This window comes from Calonectris borealis, chromosome 1 (assembly GCF_964195595.1).
Source record: "Calonectris borealis chromosome 1, bCalBor7.hap1.2, whole genome shotgun sequence".
NCBI lineage: Eukaryota > Metazoa > Chordata > Aves > Procellariiformes > Procellariidae > Calonectris > Calonectris borealis.
In genome coordinates, this window is record NC_134312.1 from 93,572,288 (window position 1) to 93,591,600 (window position 19,313).

Below are 19,313 nucleotides of genomic sequence, written 5' to 3' on the forward strand. Positions count from 1 at the left end.
TTCCCCATCTTTTTCTTGCCTTTGTTCTGTACAGAACTATCAGCAGTTTAGTTCGACTTTGGAAATACATTCTTTGGTCACTGAATATGTATGCAGACAGGCTCAGCAAAGGTCTTTGAGGGAGACTGAGGAATGTATATAAAAAATCTTGAATGTTTTGAATTAGGGACCTTTGTTTTTGTCTGTAAAGCAAGTGAATGTGACTCTAGGTACATGAGGTACAAAATAGATGTGTAAAAAGAGGCTAGATTTGCACAGGCTCTTTCTAGAATTAGGCTAAAATTATTAAAACAGTTCTATGGATTTTCAATTTCTACACCTACTTTTCTTAAGTCTTGGGTCAATTTTTAAATATAGCCATATTTGAGTGTTCTTCTTCCCTGCTCCCCTTCCAGTGTATCATAAGGAAACCGTCACAAACACTGACTAAAGTGGGTGAGTAAGCATGTGCTTACTTACAGTGTACCACATAAGGAATCACTGGCATGGAACAGGGATTTCTGTTTCTGTAGTCTTTCACTTGTGATCCTTGGTGGTTGTAACTTGAGGTAAACATTTGTTTAACTAGTGTGTCCTATCTAAGTAGGCTATACTTAGAGTCAGTTAATATCACTGGTTTTGAAAATGGTGTGAAAATGTGTGCCTCAACCAGAAATATTTGAATTCTTTTTTGATTGGGATATGTTATTCCTACACTTCTAGTCATTGACATAATCAGTGTTTCTTCCCCTACAAGACATAAGCTACTGTACATGCAGCAGTCCTATTATTAGAAATAAGCAGGTCTCAAAAGCATAGCCACAGCATGCTTTGTGCATCATTCCTTTGATCAGTTCCCATCTTCTGTTGTTTCAGTACTCATTGCAGCACTGTCGTACGGTCCCTCTGAAAATGTAAGCAAATGAGCTTAATTTTCATTCTTTCTCCTTTGTTCCTAGACATAAAAATGTTTCAAACTGTACTTTGCAGGCTGCATCATGTCAAACCACAGAAACATATTCCTAATTAAAACTAAAAATAGGGCACATGAATCAAAATCCAATCTCAGAAACAGTCTTCAGCATCCTGAATTATACTTTTCTTATCCTGCATACCTCTGAGAAGCTCACACTGAAATGTTAAAGTTTATATATCAGTGTTAGAGAAAAGATGTTATAAGAGTTGCTCATTGCAGTTTGTATTAATCTCTTCTAGGTAAATTGCTTCATAATGCAATATTTCATTACATATTGGTAGGAATTACAGTTTTACTAGAAAGCTTGAAATTAGAAAAGTAAGGGACAATTTATTTCTAACATTAGCAGTCTGTCTCAAATAGCCTGTGTAATAACATAGATTCAAAAAAGTATTCCTCAAGGAAATGCAAACAGCGCTGGCGATCTCATTGCAGTGGTTTGATCCTTACTGTTCATGGTAAATGACAGAGTTGAGAACCTCTTATGCCAGGATGCAGGTCATACATTGTGTGACCGGGTGGGTACGTGTCATCAGTCAAGCACGCAGTTGCTCCCCTTCATGTGCCTTGATGCACACCCTGTCATGTGATAAATAATACCACAAAATGCAGTGGAGCTCAGGCTACAGGCCATAAACTGCATGGAGTACGCTGGCAAACTGTGTTGAATGTTGGCCAGAGGTCAGCCTTTCCTGATCTGAGGATAGGGCTAAACCCTATTTAGTCTGCACTGCAATGGACTGAAGCATAGGCTTGGTTGACCACCCTCATGCAGTTTCTGTCTACACCCTTAGTCCATTGGTCTTTTTGTATCATATTTCCCAACAGATCTGGGCCTAAGCTGGTCCATGTATATGAGCTTCCTGATGCTTGAGGAAATCCGTTTGTTTCTGAGCTCTGAAGGTCATCTATGTCTCTCCCTTAGTTTCAGATGAAATGTCACATACGTTCAAATCTTCCTCTTTACATTTCCTGGTCCTAACACCTCTCTTCCTTTAGATTTGCTGTGAAATAGATAGTCTGTCTGTTCCCAAAGCATCTGTCAGTTTGAGGTCACTTAAGGTTCAAAGTAAATGTAGTGGAAGTACATCCATCTCCTGTAACCTCAGCATATTTGCCCTGGCTAGAATATATTGCTGCTAACCTAAAGGCTGCTTTCCATGCTATGCTGGTATATAAAATAAGAAATTTGCAATTATTTGCCTTTGATTTAGGGAAGTACTGCAATAAAAAATTCCATGGAAAGAGCTCTTTAGGATTGTCAGAGACGTGGAGTTTCTGAGATACAGGGTTGAATAAATCTGTTGATTTGTAAGCTGAGCACATTTGAAGCTGACTCACCACAAAATGAATGCAAATAGAAAATGCCATTTTACAGACCTTCTTTTTGTGCTTGTTATTTTTGATTAATAATATGTTTAGTGCTGATGGTGTACTTGGTGCTATGCAAAGAGCACTAATAAAACAGTCCTGGCCTTGGGGATGTACATTATAAAAAGATAATTATCAAGAAGACAAGGATGTACTTGGAAACAAAGATGTGGGGGAGAATGTAAAGATTTTTGGATTGGTCTCTCTTAGGATATAGCTGTCAGTCAGTATAAGAGATGTAATACCTCCTCTACCAACCTTTTATTGTGTCTATTAACAGTGTCAGCTATTTGACATGCAAACTGTATACCATGAAGTGTTTCTACTGTACCAAGCACAATAGGACCTTCTTCTCACTGAGGCCTCCAAATATTTGAAAAGTAATAATAAAACAATCATTTCACTTTGAGTTTTATGGAAGAGGCACATGTTTAAGTAGTATTTTTAAATAGGGAATTTTAACAGCTTCATTTTTATGTATATAATGTTTAACATTAGGAAAAAAGGGAGCTGAGCAAGTGTAGGGAGACATTAACAAATCAGTTGTGTTCTAACCCAGAGCTGTGAGTGAGGAGCTATAGAGATATAAACTAGCTAAGGAAGAAGTGGTCAAATTGTTTGCTCTGAGAGTGGAGGGAGAAGCCAGTAAATAATGACTGCTGGTAGAACACTGTGGGCTGACTTGGGTTAGAAAGCCGAGGAAATTCTAATGTGCAAAGCTCGTTCTTATCAGAATAATGCCTTGCGCAAGCAGTCAAGAACAGCATGGAAATTGATGAGACACTGTAACTAGGATGTTTGACTGTGGCAGAATTTCTCTCTTTGATGTGATGGTTTTTTGTCTGAATATAAACTCAACATGCACACCAAATGCTCTAAGGAAAGTAGTGTTGGCTATATCTCTCTACTTTGTTTTTCCCCCCCCAGAACGCTGGCTTTGATTAAACCTGATGCAATGCCCAAGATTGGAGAATTAATTGATATAATTATTAATGCAGGATTTACAATAACTAAGGCCAAAATGATGGTGCTTTCAAGGTAAGGAATTTTTGAGGTTAGCTCTATTGTATCTAAATATTATTTTTGCAGTTAAGGATGTTCTCTTGAAGCTATCCTGTGTTGTTCCACACATCAAATCCAAACCAGTGAGTAATAGAGGGAAGACTCATCAGTTTCATAATCATGTAAGTTTCTGAAAGCATGTAGAGAATTAAGCTAAGTATTAAAAAGTTCTGTGCAAATGAGTATGCGTGATTAAATATGTAATGTCTCTGTATGAATTCAAGGTGACTACCATAGCTTTAGCAATTCAGCAGTTTACTTCTGACATGTCTGTATGTCCTCACCTCATGGCTTCCTGATACAAACCATATTGCTGATTAACAGTGTTGTCTTTAAAGTAGTTCGTTTGTTCACTCTCAGTAAATCCATTGTCTTAATTTGTGCTCTCAGAACCCAAACTTGTTCTCTTTTTCATGACTGGAAGTCGCAGGCAAAGCAAGTGATCTTCTGATGTTGTTGCAGGGTTGGATAGATTTTACTCATGCATCTTGCTAATCCTCCCCAACCTCCACTGTTCTCCACTTACCTCATTGAGCCACAAGATTTAAAAAAAGGCATGCTGCAGATGAAAGAAAACATAATTAATTTACCCTGGAAAACTTCCCCAAAGTTACTGCGCTATTTCTCCATTGCTGCTTTGCCAAACCTGTTCATACACAACGTGTCTTTGAAAAGAAAAGCTATGTATCTTACATAATACCATTTTCATGTGTTCTTATGGTTTCTGTTTGAGGTCAGGAACAATTTTCCCCTACCTCAAAACCTTTCTGGCTTTCTGAAATACTGATAAAAAAACTACGTGACTTCCTCCTCTTGTCTCTGCATTCACCTGCTGCAAGGTTTGATGATACTGGTCCCAGATCCTCCCTCAAACAACTCCAGTTCATGAGTTCAATCAGATTTCTAATGCTGATTCACAATTCACAATGCCTTTCAAGCCAGCTTTTTCTGGCTTGCTCTCCTGCAGTCTGAGAGATTTGATCCTGGAGTGTTGTGTTGGGTGGTTCTTTATTTCAGTGTCTGTCTGAGAACTTAAAGCACTCATGTGCTTTAGAGTTGACTCACTCTGAAGGGAAGAAACTTTGAGACTTCATCTTTTATTGCCTATTGCTATATAAAAATTTCTGCTTGTCATGTATAATTAAAAATAAATATTAATAAGCACAAGATTGGGCTGTGATACTGGATATATTTAAAATAAAGTTTTGAGTATTTGTGGTTTCTCTGCTTACTGTATACTCTGTTTCTTGGGACTGTGCCATTTTAAAATGATAGAACTATGGCTTTGCCAAAGTCTTCTACGCTTAGATCTCTGCAGGCATGCTTGTTCAAACCAGCATCATCATCTACTGCTTTCTTTAAAGGGATTATTACTGGCATTTGTCTGGCAATCACTGTTAAGTAGATTCATGCCTTCTGTAAAAATTGTAGCCAAGTTATGAAAGTGAGGGCAGGCACCTGCTTTGACAGGTCAGCTCTCTAATCTCTTCATTTAATCATATGTCAGTTCAGTCTATTATTCCCAGATGAACACTGTTTTCCATTCTTCAAAAGCAAAGAACTAATAAGAGAGATTAAATGAAAAAGGAAGTAAGTTATACAGCACAACTACAGTTTTATATTTATTGCAATAGAAATTCTTAACTGTGTAGTAGAGCTCAATTTGTTTCAGAAATATATCCCTCAAATATTTCTTTGTGTTCAGAAATGATAATACGTAATCTGTTTGCATATCTTTTTCATATTTGCTTTCCAAAATTATTTGGTGAATTAGTTTCAGAAGAGGATTTTCTGGTGAAATAGTGAATTGTAAGCAAAAACTTCAGGCTATTTGCAGAGTGTAGGTTTGAAGCTTGAGATTGCAAGAGTTCCTGTGACTAGCATAATTTTTAAATCATGTTACTGCCTTAGTTATGAAATAGAAGGAAAGCATATTAGCTGTATGGTCAATGAAAATCTTTTGAATTTTGAATGGCTCATACTTACACTGAACTGAAAGCAACAAACCAGGAATTATTCAGTTCCAATGAGCAGGAAGTCATTGTGATAAAAAAAGCTGGAGAAAGCTGTGACTGTCCAAATATTTGTCAAGGTTAGGAAAATGAAATTCTTCTTAGGTTCTTCTTGAGGTTATTTCTTTCCTCTGGCAATATTGGGCTTAAGTCTGCACTGCAAACGGCAGAGACACGTGAAAAGTTCCATTGCAGATGACAGAACCATGCCTTTGTTCATACTTGGAATCTGTTATCTGAAAAACATGCAGGTAATTTCTTTCAGTAAAGAGAGTTGGTCAAAGTGAGCAAAATCATGGAGACCAGAAAAAATCAGAAGATAGTTTGTGATTTTCGGGGGGGTGGGGGTGGGGGGTGGGGGGGTGATGTGGTGTTATATATATGTGTGTGTGCATATATACCTATATCTATACATCTATATTTATGTCTTTTTATTCTTCCAGAAAAGAAGCAGCTGATTTCTATGTAGACCATCAATCAAAACCTTTTTATAAGTAGGTATATCATTTTCAGCTTGACACGTATTAAGCTTATTTATTGAATGCACAGGATTCATTTACCATATTTGGTACTGTAGGACCATGGGAAAATCAGAACTTGTCTTAGTTGAGTGGAGCCCTTCGCAAAGTATGCACCCTGGTCATCCTCCTCCAGGGAGAGATCCTTATTTCAGCTATTCAAGGTTTTAACTGACACTCTTTACAACCGATTGATATCAGGGGAATGTCTTTGTTGGTCTCACAGAAGTGAAAATGCTCCTAGCAAAGCGAAACTTCAAAGCCAAGGGGAGGAGCATCTTCAGGATCAGGGTGGAGCTTGCAGGTAGTGCGAATTAGGGGGGAACACTTAGCTGTGAGAATTGATTTGGTAGCAAGTACCCCAAATCATAAGTAAAGGAAAGGATAGTGCATGGGCAGTTGTTTACTGTACTGCTACCCTTGGACAACACATCAAACTTCTATGATGCTAGGCTGCTCCACCTAACATAAAAAACCTTAGTCTTTCCATAACTGACCAGACTGATGCTTATGACCCAGAGATTTTGGCATTTCTACTTCGCCTGAAAGTGCCAACAAACAGCTTTCTTTTCCTCCCTCTGGATTTGGTGGTCCTCCTTTTTTAGGAAGAGGATGCAGCTCTGCCTTGTGTTTTTCAGCCATGCCGGAATCTGGGTTTGCACTGACTTGGTCAAAAGACCTGGTTTCAGTACTGTCATGAAGTGCTTGAGTATTAGGATCTGCCAGCTGCTCTCCTGCAACAGCAACTGATTTATTGTGGGTCCAAACTCAAGCCCTTCAGGGAGACATGGCCCCATGCTATGTCTGACCAGGTTGGACATCAGAGGAGGATTTAGAATTGCCTTTTCTTTGCTGAGTAAGCCTACTTGAATATGTTGATAAATAAGCAAGAACTTTGCCCATAGTGTTATTTCACAGATGTCTATCTACACCAATGGTTATTATCTGAGGGGCTGTAGCCTTTGTCCACTGTGATGTGCCTGTCTCCTATCCTACAGTCCTATTGGCTACATCTTCTGTATAGGATTGTTCTCTAATTAGAAACAAATAGTTATAAAGCATTACAAATCAAATAGAACAAAAATCTTCAAGGCAGTGAAATGTAAAATCTCTGACTTGTTTGTATTTAGCATTGTATTACTTGTCTTTAAATTCAGATTTAGTTTGCAAGTTCACTAGTGAATGTAAGTCTAGTGAATAGTAGGGAAAATAGCAATTCTACTTGTTTGGAAAATAATATTTTTCATATTAAAGAATTTAATTTTTTTATTTAATATTCAGGATTAGTCTGCACAGAAAGCAGTGTTGTAGAAATTGCTTTTTTCTTGGGTTTACGTATGTGTAAGCCATTTAACTGTATCTTAAACAAGCAGTCTCTGACCAGCAGAACCTGAGTTCCAAAAGCTTTTCCCTGTGTTTCTTTATGTTTATGTAACTTTTCATAGTTTTAATATTGTTCCTTTAGCAAAGAACTAGTAGGATTTCTCTTCTCTTCTTGCCCACTGATTATTGCGTAAATGATCATTAGAAAGAAGATGAAGAAGCGTACACATCCACAATATAATTGTGTAAAGCTCTTTTTTTAAGAAAGTAGTACAAAAAGCATTGAGTCAACTTTCTCCTTTGTTGGTTCTGTCCAGACTACACAGTGAAAAAGCGATCTTGTTGATATGCATGTTTTGTAAGGATACAGAATTATAGTCATGGTGTTTTGTTTAAAGTAGAACGTTTGGGTTTCCAATTTTGGATGGTTGTTTTCCGGGTAAGTGAGGTGGTCAGGACAGGAGGCAGACTGCTCCTGACAGTCTCTTCTCCTTCCTGAGATTCAACCCGTTAAAATCAGTTGACTTCTGCTTATGCAAGGATGTCATAACTCACTTTGTGGTTAAGTCCCCTCTCCCCTGCAAACTTTCCAAATCTTGCTTCTCCCTTCTCTCGCACTTTGGATTTTTACTGGGCAAAATCCATGGAAGAGACCCACGGGGCAGTGGAGCAATCCATCCTGACAGCAGTGCTGAAGTTGTGTCAGTGAGGAACGTACACGGGTCATGTATGAGAATCCTGAAATCCTGCTGTGCAGAAGAGACATGCTTAGGAATCGTTTCTGTCAGACAAATAGTTAGCAGGGTTTCTTTCACTGTTCCCAGTACTAATCTTTTAAAATTTCTTCTGAAATCTAACATACTACAAAGTAGCTTGAGTGAGTTTGTATTATCTGGTTCTTTTTCTACAACCGTAATAAGAAGAGCATGTCTGCACATGACCTAGTCCAATCTCCTCCTCAAAGCAGAGCCAACTTCAAAGTTAGATCAGGTTGCTCAAGGCCTTGCCGGGTTGAGTTCTGAGCATCTCCACTGGATCGTATGTTTTTGTTGGTTTTAATTTGTAGCATGGATCACCATGTGCTGTTTCTGTTTTGCAGTGAGCTTCTCCAGTTTATAACGAGTGGTCCCATTGTTGCTATGGAAATCTTAGGAGATGATGCAGTTTGTAAATGGAAAACGTTACTGGGGCCAGCAAACTCTGCAGTGGCTCAGACTGATGCACCAGACAGCATTAGAGCAAACTTTGGACATGATGGCCTAAGAAATGCAGCTCACGGCCCAGATTCGGTTGCTTCAGCTGCTCAAGTAAGTTTTTGACTGTTGGCTGAGGTTTATCTTTACTTTATCTGGTAACAGCTGGGTCAGGAATTCCTCATTTTTTTCCCCACTTGAGTTCAGAACTAGTTAGATATTCTTCATGGATCCTTTTTAGCATAGGAAAATAAACTGTCTGAAAACAGAAAACTTGCTTATCTCTATCACAAAGAGGAACCTTGGGCGCTTTGATCAGGAGAGCATGCCTGGTCATTTTTAATGTCTTCTGTACATCACAAACACTGAGTTAATTGCATAGTCTGTGTAATCTACCTATAGCCTACCAATGTTGGTCATAAAAAGAAAGGGATTAAACAATTAAATCCTTTTGTGCCCTCCTGTGTTTCGCTTATCTGTTCTCCTCCACAGTCCTCACTAGTCCTCTGCCTGCAGCCTACTTTCCTCTGCTTTTATTGTTCAGAATGAACAATTATGAAAACAGGCCACTTTGTAGTGCTTTGTGTTTTGAGAGGTAATACAGTGGGCTTGGCTTTGAGGAGTTTGGTTCTCTTTTGCTTTGCTTGTGGTGTGTCTTTCCTTAGTCCTAAGAAAAAGCCCTGGGACTGAGTGATAGGTCTTACCAGCATTTCTACAGAATTAAAGTAGCTATTTGTGTGCGTTGTTGTGGCGTAGATATACTGATAAATGATGGCAAGAATAAAGTTTACCTCATGATTGGGTGGTGTTGTGCTTAGCTCTAGACCACTGGGGAAAAGACACCCGTTGTTGCTTCCTTGATCCTAGTCTTTCCTCTAAATTGGAACAGCTGCAATAGCACAGCTGGAAAGAGACCTGCCCCAGAACACCTAATAAGCTGCCAAGTACTGTATACAAGAAAATATACTTAGAGATTATATCCTGGTGGTGAGGGCAGAGTTGGTCAACCTCATCTTCTGGCTGGCTGTTAGGCTGCGTGGCACAGCAAGCTAACTGCAAAGCGTGGGTGGTTTTCTGCTGGTCAAGCACTCATCTCGCTTATCTGCACTGTCCTTGGGCTGCTGGATCCTCTCCGTGTGCCTCTGCTTTTGACAAGAAATCATATGCTGGACCTGAAGTACTTTTTCTGCTGGCAGACTTGGTGAAGATGGTACAGAGTCAGAAAGAGTTTGGATGAAATTGATCTTTTCTGTTGAAGGAGAATTTTAGTCAGAAAAGTCTTTGTAGTTCTGGTTAAGTAGCTAGATGTGAAAGTTTCTCTTTGTTCCCGTGTACTACCATGACAACTGTGCCAGCTTTTGAACTGAGAGTGTAGGAAAGAGTATCTATTAGCATAAAATTTTGATTAGAAGCATCAGTATGTGCTTTGGCTTAAGTTTGTTGTTCTTTTTGCATTTCATTATTTTTGAAATGCTGTTTGAAGGCCCCATTCATCTGCAGCATTTTTATGACTGTGGGATTATTTTGCTGAACTTTTGCAGGTATGTGCATCTTTGTGGTGTTACTGGTACCAATTTTCAATAAATCAACCGAAATTGTGAATTTAATACCCCTGTGCCTATTCTAATTTAGTAGGCCCAGTATTATATGGCTGTACAGCAGTTGCCATGGAAACTAGTTGGCTGTGCCTTGCAGAAGCTTTGCTGAAAAGAAAGAAATATAAGATGAAGGAACCTAAACAAACTCTTCTGAAGGAAAACTGAAGTCTCAAACACATTTGATGAATGTATTGTAAACTGAACAGTTAGAGTGGAAGACTGCATTGTTCTTTTGGGGGCTAAACGACAAGTGAAAGTATGCCTCTGGTATACTCTAAGCTGGTGTGTCTCTGCAGGCCAAATTTTGGAGTTTCTTTAGATCAGGAATAAAGGGAAAGGAAAAGAATTTTCTTTTTAAGACTCCACTTGGATATAGTTTAGCATTTCATTATCCTAGTCCTTCAGCATTATTTAGTTACTTTCCTTTTATGACTTTTAATGGATAAAACAAAGTGTTAAATATTGTAAATATTTTGCTGCCTTTTCCTGGCTGCTTCTTTTAGAGTAAACATTAGTTAACAGAGTGGGACAAGGTCTTTGAAGCATGCAGCATTTTATCAGGAAAAGGATGTAGGAAATGAACCCTTTTGTCTCAGATATGCCCACTTAAAATGTGGATTATTTGCTAGGAGAAAAACAAAACCCGTTTTCCCTTCTGTTGAAAGATCCGTTAGTTTGAATTGTGTAATTGTTCCAGTAAGGATTACAGGAATCGTCAGAGTGCCACGAGCTAAAGACTGGGAGATAGCTAAGTCTATTCCATCTGAATTGAGCTAGTAAATTAAATGAGACAATTTCAGGAAATGACCTTTAGCGCTGTTACTGTTACAGAGGAAAAAATCAGATCAATGTGCTAGTAGTATTTCCGGGATATTATTATTTCCCTTAAATAGAAATTTATCAATTCTCTTACTGAATTTGACCAATAGGTCTGAAATGGAATCTGTGTTTTGATCATTTGACTAATGTTAATTGGCAGATTGTGTAACATGTGAATAAATGGTATGAAAAAAGTGTGAAGCTGGCAGTGAATAGTGAACAGGTATCACTGAGGAAAGAAACCTGGTGTCAAGCTCACCCCAGTATGGTCTAAGACCCAAGCTATATGATACCTGAATAGTGATGGTGGGAAGAAAGGAAGTGATCGGAGGCAAAGAGATTCTTTTGATTCATCCCAGAAATCAGAGCAATTGAGTTCATCAGCTTCAATTCAGTAAGATAAAAAAAAAAAAAGAATAGGGTCACTAAGGCATGAGGAACAATTTTAGACAAAATTTAGTTTTTTAAGACAAAAGGAGAAAAAATGTAAACAAATGGGATGGAGGTCAGTTTTGTATATGGAAGGAAAACATACTGAGAAATGGATGGTAGTTGCATTTTTGCTCATGTAGTGGAAAAGATGATGTGAAAGGAGGGAAGATAAAATATATGTATATGGGAATGGATTTGGGAAAGATACTGAGGAAAGAGAGAGAGAATTCAGAAAACTGGGAACATCTCTACCAAATGGTTGTGGCAGTGGCATTTTGAATGCTCTGAATGGAAATGGATTGCGTTGCAGAAGTGAAAAGAAAGATGTTGCAAGAAATATTCAAATCATGTTTTTATGATTGTAGCAATGGTGCCAGAGAGGGAAAGATATATTTGAGACAATATTATAGGGAAAAAGTATTTGTAGCACAAAAATCTGTAATTAAGGTTTATCTTCTGTGACTATGGATACTTCAGATGTTGTTACTTATGATAAAAGCTGATGTATGCAGCTAGATCAATCTAAAATGTATTCAATTACAATTGTTTTCAGGAGCTGGAGTTGTTCTTTCCCTCCAGTGGAGGTCACGGACCAGTCAACAGTGCAAAATTCACAAACAGTACTTGTTGCATTATTAAGCCTCATGCGGTTAATGAAGGTAAGCAGTGCAGATAGTGGTGGTGAAAGCAATGTGTGCTTCATTGTATCCATGATCATTCCTGTGCCCTTTTTTGGGAGAATGAGACTGCAAGAGCACAGGGTATATTTCATAGTACATGTCAAAGTATGCAGATACGTTGTCTTTCATACACCTTCAGTATTTCTGCAGTTCAGTTCCATGAAGTGGGTCGTGTGCTTTCCATGTGGATACTTGTTAATTTCAGAATATGAAGGGAGAGGTGAAAAAAAGAAGGGTAAAAATATACATGAGATTTCATGAATCTTACTGTGACAGCTTACCATGTCCTTGCTCCTGTCTGCCCACCACGCTCATCTGCTGGAGGTTAGCATCCTCGTAGCAGAGTGAAAGCAGGACACCTGGCCGTATTGCAGGGCCTTCCACTCACGCAGTAACACATTACATTAAAACTAGTCACAAAGGGAGATTTGTGCTGATATGAATCTTGTTCTGCTGAATGCAGTGGGGATGGAAACTAGAAAAGGCTTGTTTACTCTGTGAAAGTGAGCAAAAGACCTAAAGCATTTGTTGGACTCCATGATGCTTTCTGTGCTGGAGAATGCCCTGTGAGCTCACCATATGAGTATTGGAAATGTTTAATGCCCAACTGTTACCATGCAAAAATAATCTTGCTTTTGTGTCCTGTACTTAGATACAGGAGCATGTGTAGGAGCAGTGAGTGCAGTAAAATATTTTGGCTCTGGCACTGCAACAGTATTTTTGGGTGCAGAATAAATATTGCCATGTGAGAGCATTGAGATTTTTCTTAGTAAGATGCAGAAGCACACTGCAACATTTTAATCACTGCTCTGTGGATAGCTGAAATGGAAACAGCAGAAGTGGCCGTAGCAGTTTCCAGGCCTTTCACACCTCAAGTGGGATGTCTGGAGAGCTTGCTGAAAAGAAAATGGCTTTCACAAGAAAGAGTCTCACACTCGCTGCTGATAACCTGCCTGTTATCTCTTTGAAGCCTTGCATGGTATCTGCTACTGATAAGTCTGCCATGCAGCAAAGACAGAGTGATGTTCCTTTTACAGAAATATGGGGAGACTATGATCTTGCCTAGCTAAATGTTTGCAGAGGGGACAATTTTCCATGGCAGGATTGTTAGGATCCTTAATTTGATTGTGAAAATAGCAAAGTGGATGGCTTGAGCTGTGCTTTCTTATACTTAAGATATAATTTCTATTACATATGGGGGCTCAGACTCTCTCTTAGTGAGCTCAGGTTGTTCCTTCCTACTTCTAATCCTCTTCATTTCGTTAGATTGCATAGTGCCCTGTCTATTACTTTCTTTCTTTTTTCTTGAACTTCTCAGAATTTTTCTGAATCATCAGGACAAATTCTAGCCCTCTTTGCACTCCCCTCTGGGATTGTGAGTGTCTAGAGGAGGTGGGGGTGGTGAGAGAGAGAGAAAGAGGTACGAGTACAGATAAACAGAAAATAAAGTGCACACCCAGCTTTGCAATGTGAACGCGAGAAAGACTGGACTAAAGTTGAGCTTAATATCCACTACATAGTCCTTTTTCTCACACAGAGGGCTGGAAAGGCAGACTGCAGCTGCCAAACAGCAACTAAAATTTGAAAGACAAAGTCTACCTTGTGTGAGTGTTCTCCGTCCATACAGTTTTGATTACTACCCTCAACAGAATGAAGAAATCAAAACTGAATTTTCTTTTCTAAGTCAGCAAAGCGTTTTATCAATTTTAAATTAATATCAAGAATCATGGAATTCAGGAACTGGCTATGCTTTTACCTTACTAAGCTCTGTTGTTCCTGCCTGTTTTCTCCAATGTTACTCTGCAAGTTTCAAAAGCCGCAGGTGCTGCATCTCTTAAAGAGATTACGAGACTAAGGAGGTCTTGTAAAACTTCCCAGAAGTCTGGCTTCTGACTGGGGATTTGGGCTTAGGGAAGGCAAGAGTCCTTCGCTAAGGAAGGTGGCGGGGCGGTGGCCTCCCTCTTTGGCTGAGAGCACTGGTGTGGCTTCATATTGCAACTGGACTCATTCCAGTCTGCAGTTTGAGGTGAGATGAATCCTTCTTCACAAGGGCTGCAGGAACTCTCCAACATCAGCCCAATGGGCCAGGAGTGTCGCAGGGGAGAGGATTTGGCTTTCTTAACCTGTCCTCTTCTGTCTTCCTTAGTCTTTCTTCTATTCTTTTTCAGCCTATTTTTGTGAGTAACAACGAAAATATCACTGATTGGCATCTCTTTTGGTACACTTGGTCTTCTTATAAAGCACTTTGCTTCATCACAGTTGGAAGAACCATGCGCAACAGAGTAGAGAGCTGTGCTTTAGCTTTGCAACAGTTTTTTGGAAGTCTTAGTTCTGAAATTACTCTCTTATGATTAAACTGCCTGTTTTAAAGTTGAAGGAACATAGCCTTTGCCTCCTATAGATTTTAAAGCTTTTAAAGTTTTGAGCATGCAGTGTGGTGGTGGCAGAAATGCCACCATTCCTCCTTCCCTGTGCGGACTGTTCCCTGGCTGGAGTCAGGGAATAGCATGCTCAGGAGAGCTACCAGCTGCCTGTCTGAAACAGGCAGACAAGAAGGGAGAAGCCTGGCTTTAGGGATTAGAGAGCAGAGACATGGCAGTGGAGCAGGTTGGCCCCATGGATTGTGCTTCTGTAGGCAGAAAGTTTGAGAAAGGAAGGGCTGACCTATTTGGGCTCAGCGATCCGCAATGGAGCAGGGAGGCCCTGCTCATCTCGTCTCCCTTTTAAAGGCTGTTAGCAACTGTGTTCAGTGATACCTGAGACATTCTGGTTATACCAGCAAGGTTTCCTGTATCTCAGTTGAAGTAGGTGCTGTAGCAACTAGTGAGCTGCCCTTTTGGCAAAATTGCACGTAGGAGACTGTGTGGTCTTAAAAATAAGCAACTTGCTTACCCCCAGCAACAGAGCTTCTAGCTGTGGCTGTGCACCCTGCTAGAAGTTTCTGGCGGGGGGAATGTAAATGGAAACACAGCAGCTGGAGAGGAGAGGAAATCCTGTGTGGCCATCAGTGTGAAAAGGTAGTTTGGCAGAGGCAGAGGCATGGAGAGGGATTTATGTGGGTCAAAGAAGCAGAGCCTCTTATGCATTGCAGATTTGATTTGTGCTCCACAAATTTTCAGTATCAAGTATCTAAAAATAAACCTTTTTGCCATTTCCTATGCACTGCTGAGGCTTTGAACTTGATTATCTAATTACCATGAATATAATCTGCTCATTACACAGTTACAATTACCTGAAGTTTCACTTACATATTTGAGCTTATACGGAGCTTTAGTCTTTATTTCTGCAGAAACATTTGACTGAATTTATGATTTGAATTTTGCTTTCTGGTCCTTTTTCCCAGTGTTTCTTTTTCCTCCAGAGTCCGTTCCATAACTGGTTCTTAGAAGGAAAAATCATCTATTTTTCCATCCTGGAAGATGGTTTGCTTTAACCACAGCTATAAGCTAGGAGGCTTTTCAGCGAGCTTACCTTGCTGTCAAAAGGTTGGATCTAATCTCTAGTTTACGCTGGTTAATTCTTGGACACAGTCCTTTCTTAGAAACTGACTTTGATTACCGTAGAGGGTTTACAGGGTTCCTATCCAGTGACAAAGCAGTGGAAAATCACTGTTGGTTTTATCTCTGGCCTTGCTGACCCTCTTCTGACGGGCATACAGAAACATCTGTTGCTAGGCAGCCGCAGCAGTGCAGCCCGAGCACCTGGGGCAGCACTCACGCACATGGTAAGTCCTGTAAGTGAGAGTGCCGAAAGTGTCTTCCATGCTGCAGAGGGACCCTGGGGCCTGATAAAGGCTGTCAGGGGAGTTATGCGAAGTTTAACTTCAGCTGTCAAGGGTGCTGGTTATGCTGGAGGGGTGGTGTCGCCGGCCCTCTAGGAACGTGTATCATATGCACCTCTTAAAGAAGTAAGGCAATAGCTATTCAGTCTGGTGTCAGCATAATGTCTTCTGTGGAGGATCAGAGATGCGAAAACAGCTGGGAAGGCCATTGAAGGCTATGTAGCCCAGCGCTCCGGACTAGACAGCTTTAGCTCATTCTCTAGCAGCTCCTCCCGGTGGAAATGAAGCACTTTCCCGCTGGCTGGAAAGTTGGCAGTGGCAAGGTGGTTGTATTTTAACTCTGAAGAGCATTTGCAAGAGCAGTGCAATTCCTCTTTATTGGGAGCTGATGCTACTCCATGCAGACTTGTTCTGACCAGGGGTGTGTAGGGGAGACATGATGTTGTTTGACCCCTCTAGCATCTGCCACGCTTTTCAGTGTCTTTTAGCCTCCTCCTTCTCTTCTCCTGAGACCAGTTTTTAGTCAAGGAGGATGGTAACTAGCAAGCATAAGCTCCTCAGTGTGTTGATTAGGATTGTAGGGCTTAATTGTTTAATAATTGGAGGGTTTTAGTGTGGATCTGTGTTCTGTAACCCACTTGCTGCTTGTGCTTGGAGCTTCTGATAATTCAGATACAAGGTCACAGTTGCAATCATTTAGACATTCTCTTTTTGTAATTCCCCTCATGTTATTAGATCTGGAGGTATTAGCAGTAGTGCTCAGAAGCCAAAATTGTAAATGCACCAAAATGGATGAACTCCAGTTTAATGCCCTAGGATAATTATGACTCGACTGTTTTTTCGGCAGAAATAGCACCTTGTAGATCACTTTAATGTATTTATGTGTGACAGTTTAGTCATGTTTGCTGTAGGAATTAGAATTTGGTATTTCATGACTGGTTTAAAGTTTCTTTGATGTGGCTTTTACTTAATTCCTTTAAAAAATGAGCAGGGAAAAAATGATGAAAGTAGTGATGATCAGGTTATAAAGGCTGAGGTCAGAAGTTTGTTATATTTCACATTTTGTACTTAGGTTACAGCACAGAGCTTGAGAGGTGAAATCCTGCCCTCCTTTTCTGCACTCCCAAGCTGAGACATGGGTTCTCTTAAAGTCAGAGTTGTGTCAAAAAAATTTGGGGCTAGAACTTTGTCATGAACTTGAAAAGCAAAACTGCTAGTCAGGAATTCATTGGACCTGATGCAAACTGAAAGGCCTGCCTAAGGGAAGGAAGCCTCTATGGACATGAGGGCTCCTAGATGTGAGACTCGGTACCCAGACAGGTTTGTTCTCCTAGTATGTGTTAAGCTTGAGATTTTGTTCTAACATTGCAGATAAGTTAAACCCTTGTCCCTCTTTTGTAATAAAAAAAATGATAAGTTACAGTGCTGTCTTCCACATTATTCTTCAACTAAAATTTAAGTCTCACAGAAAGCAAAAGGAGCAGGAGTTCTTCGTAAGTGGAAAAGATATTCTGTGGAAATGTGGTTTTAGACCTGTTCTGAGTGGATGATAAATCTTAGAGAGTGCTCCCATCTTAACTTAATACCTACTGGACTGCTTTAGAAATTCATAGACCTTTATATTGATCAACAAAATGCTGCATGACAAGTAACCATAAGAATCATATTTCCTTATTTATGCGAATACATAGAAAAATTTTAATGAAGAGAGTAGTTCCTTGCTCCAGAGGCAAACCTAACTTTAACAAAAAGAATACCAAGGACAGTAGTTCAGTCTCAAGCAGGTACAGAAACAGGGTTTACTTATGTAGGATCTCAAATGAAGTTACTTTACAAGAGAGAGTGGGGAGAGAAGGACTAAAATCCAGCATTTTAGTAGATTATATGTCTGACTGCAAACAACAGAAGAACTGTTCCTGACTTGCAATATACTTGTTGCTCTTTGAAAGAGAGAAGGCATCACTGTGAAAATGTCCAATTGACCTCTGTAGTGTGCTAAGTATAGTTACATGTATGTAGTTAGGAAAGGAAATAAGCTGGAAAAGAAAGAGAGGATGGGATAGAAGAGGTGCAAATCTGTCGTCATTCTCAGGACTAGGTATCTATATCATTGGTTTTTATCACGATGTTTTGTATTCATTAGATAAGATTTTTAAAAACTGTAAACAAACTCTGGAAATTGGTGGTTTTTTCTTTTCTTCAGCCTGGGTTTTTAGACATAAGTTTGAGTAACTCATCATTTTGATTTTCAGGAAACTTAGAAGTAGAACAAGGTTTTCAGAAAGCTGTTTTCTCACACTTGAGAGAAAATGAGGACAGCAATTTTTCTCAAGTAATCTGAAAGAATATCTTCTGTTTGTGATAAGTATTCATAACAGAAAGGTGAAGTGCAGATGCTGTGGACTTCACCTCATCGTAGGCAGAACTTTTCTTTGTATCTTGTCTACAAGGTTGAGGGCATCATTGATACAGTTAACAATTAGAAGTCTGGAAATGGAAAAATGGAAATGGAAAAAAAAATAGGATGAACACAAATCTTTGCAGATGCTTCAAAGAAGTATGGTGGACTGTTTGAGATGTGACCTCTGGATAGTCCCACATGCAATATGGCAATCTTAGTGCTGCAGTCATTGAAAACTACCTAGTAAAGCCCTATGCTTTCAGATGCAGGCGTTTTTTTGCAGATGGATTTGCCCAGGCAGAAAATGATTTTATGCAAAATTAAATGCACTTTGTTTCTTATGTTTTACTTGAATATATTATATCTAGGGTGTTGAAGTGTTTGGTGGTTGTCTGGTGGTGCTGGGGTTTGTTTGTTTGTTTGTTTTTGTTCTCTTAGAGAAGCTAGGAAAAAGTGATTAAAATAAAAGCAACCTACTTTATCACCGTTTTTTAGAAAAAAAATTAGCTTCCATGAGAACAGTAGTCCATCCACTTCCATCTGTGTTTTAAATTCTTTGGTGTAGTTGTAATGATGGATATTCCTTGCTTGGGACGTTTGTTTTTGAAACCGAGCCTATGTTGTTTCTTGATTATTTCCTGCATAAGGTTTTAGCAGCTTGACATTGGCTTCCCAACTTAGACTGACTTTGGATTCCAGTGGCTAGTGGGGAAGTGACATTTATTTTTTCGAAGTATGAAAAATAAATTTTACATTTGAATTGATTAAGGTAGAGGGGGAAGTGAACTGGAAATCCTTTCTGACAGTTTGAGACTGGAAGGAAGAGGAGGAGGTATACTTCAGAGAAAAAAACCAGATCAAATGGCACAGCCAATCCTTACTGAAGCTTCTAAGTATCCTCCTACTACTGGAAAGAGAGTGTTTCCCAATAGTCTTCAGTAGACTTGGTTTAGTGGTACTCCTGTTGCTGAAAATCATCTCTGTGCAGGGACGATGGTGTTAACATTAAAAAAAAAAAAAGACATTAGGAATGAGTGTTTTATTACTGCATTTTGGGATTTTCATTCTTAAAGGGTTAGACAAAAGTTAATTCTAAGAGTGGTCCGGGGAATTTCAGGCTAATGAAACTTTTTTCATACCAAGGAAACTGATGAATCAAGAACCTATA

At 39.4% G+C, this 19,313-nt stretch overlaps 1 protein-coding gene across 3 annotated transcripts in view; it reads left to right on the forward strand.

Annotated features, from left to right (window-relative positions):
• NME7 (NME/NM23 family member 7) overlaps positions 1-19,313 on the forward strand; it is a 90,497-nt gene that overhangs the window by 25,253 nt on the left and 45,931 nt on the right. For 2 of the 3 annotated variants that reach the window (XM_075167723.1, XM_075167733.1), the window contains exons 4-7: positions 3,254-3,364; positions 5,844-5,894; positions 8,341-8,548; positions 11,837-11,942. In XM_075167723.1, coding sequence (XP_075023824.1) covers positions 3,254-3,364; positions 5,844-5,894; positions 8,341-8,548; positions 11,837-11,942 — 476 coding nt within the window. The remainder of the gene's footprint in view (positions 1-3,253; positions 3,365-5,843; positions 5,895-8,340; positions 8,549-11,836; positions 11,943-19,313) is intronic. The other variant, XM_075167741.1, reaches the window with a different exon arrangement.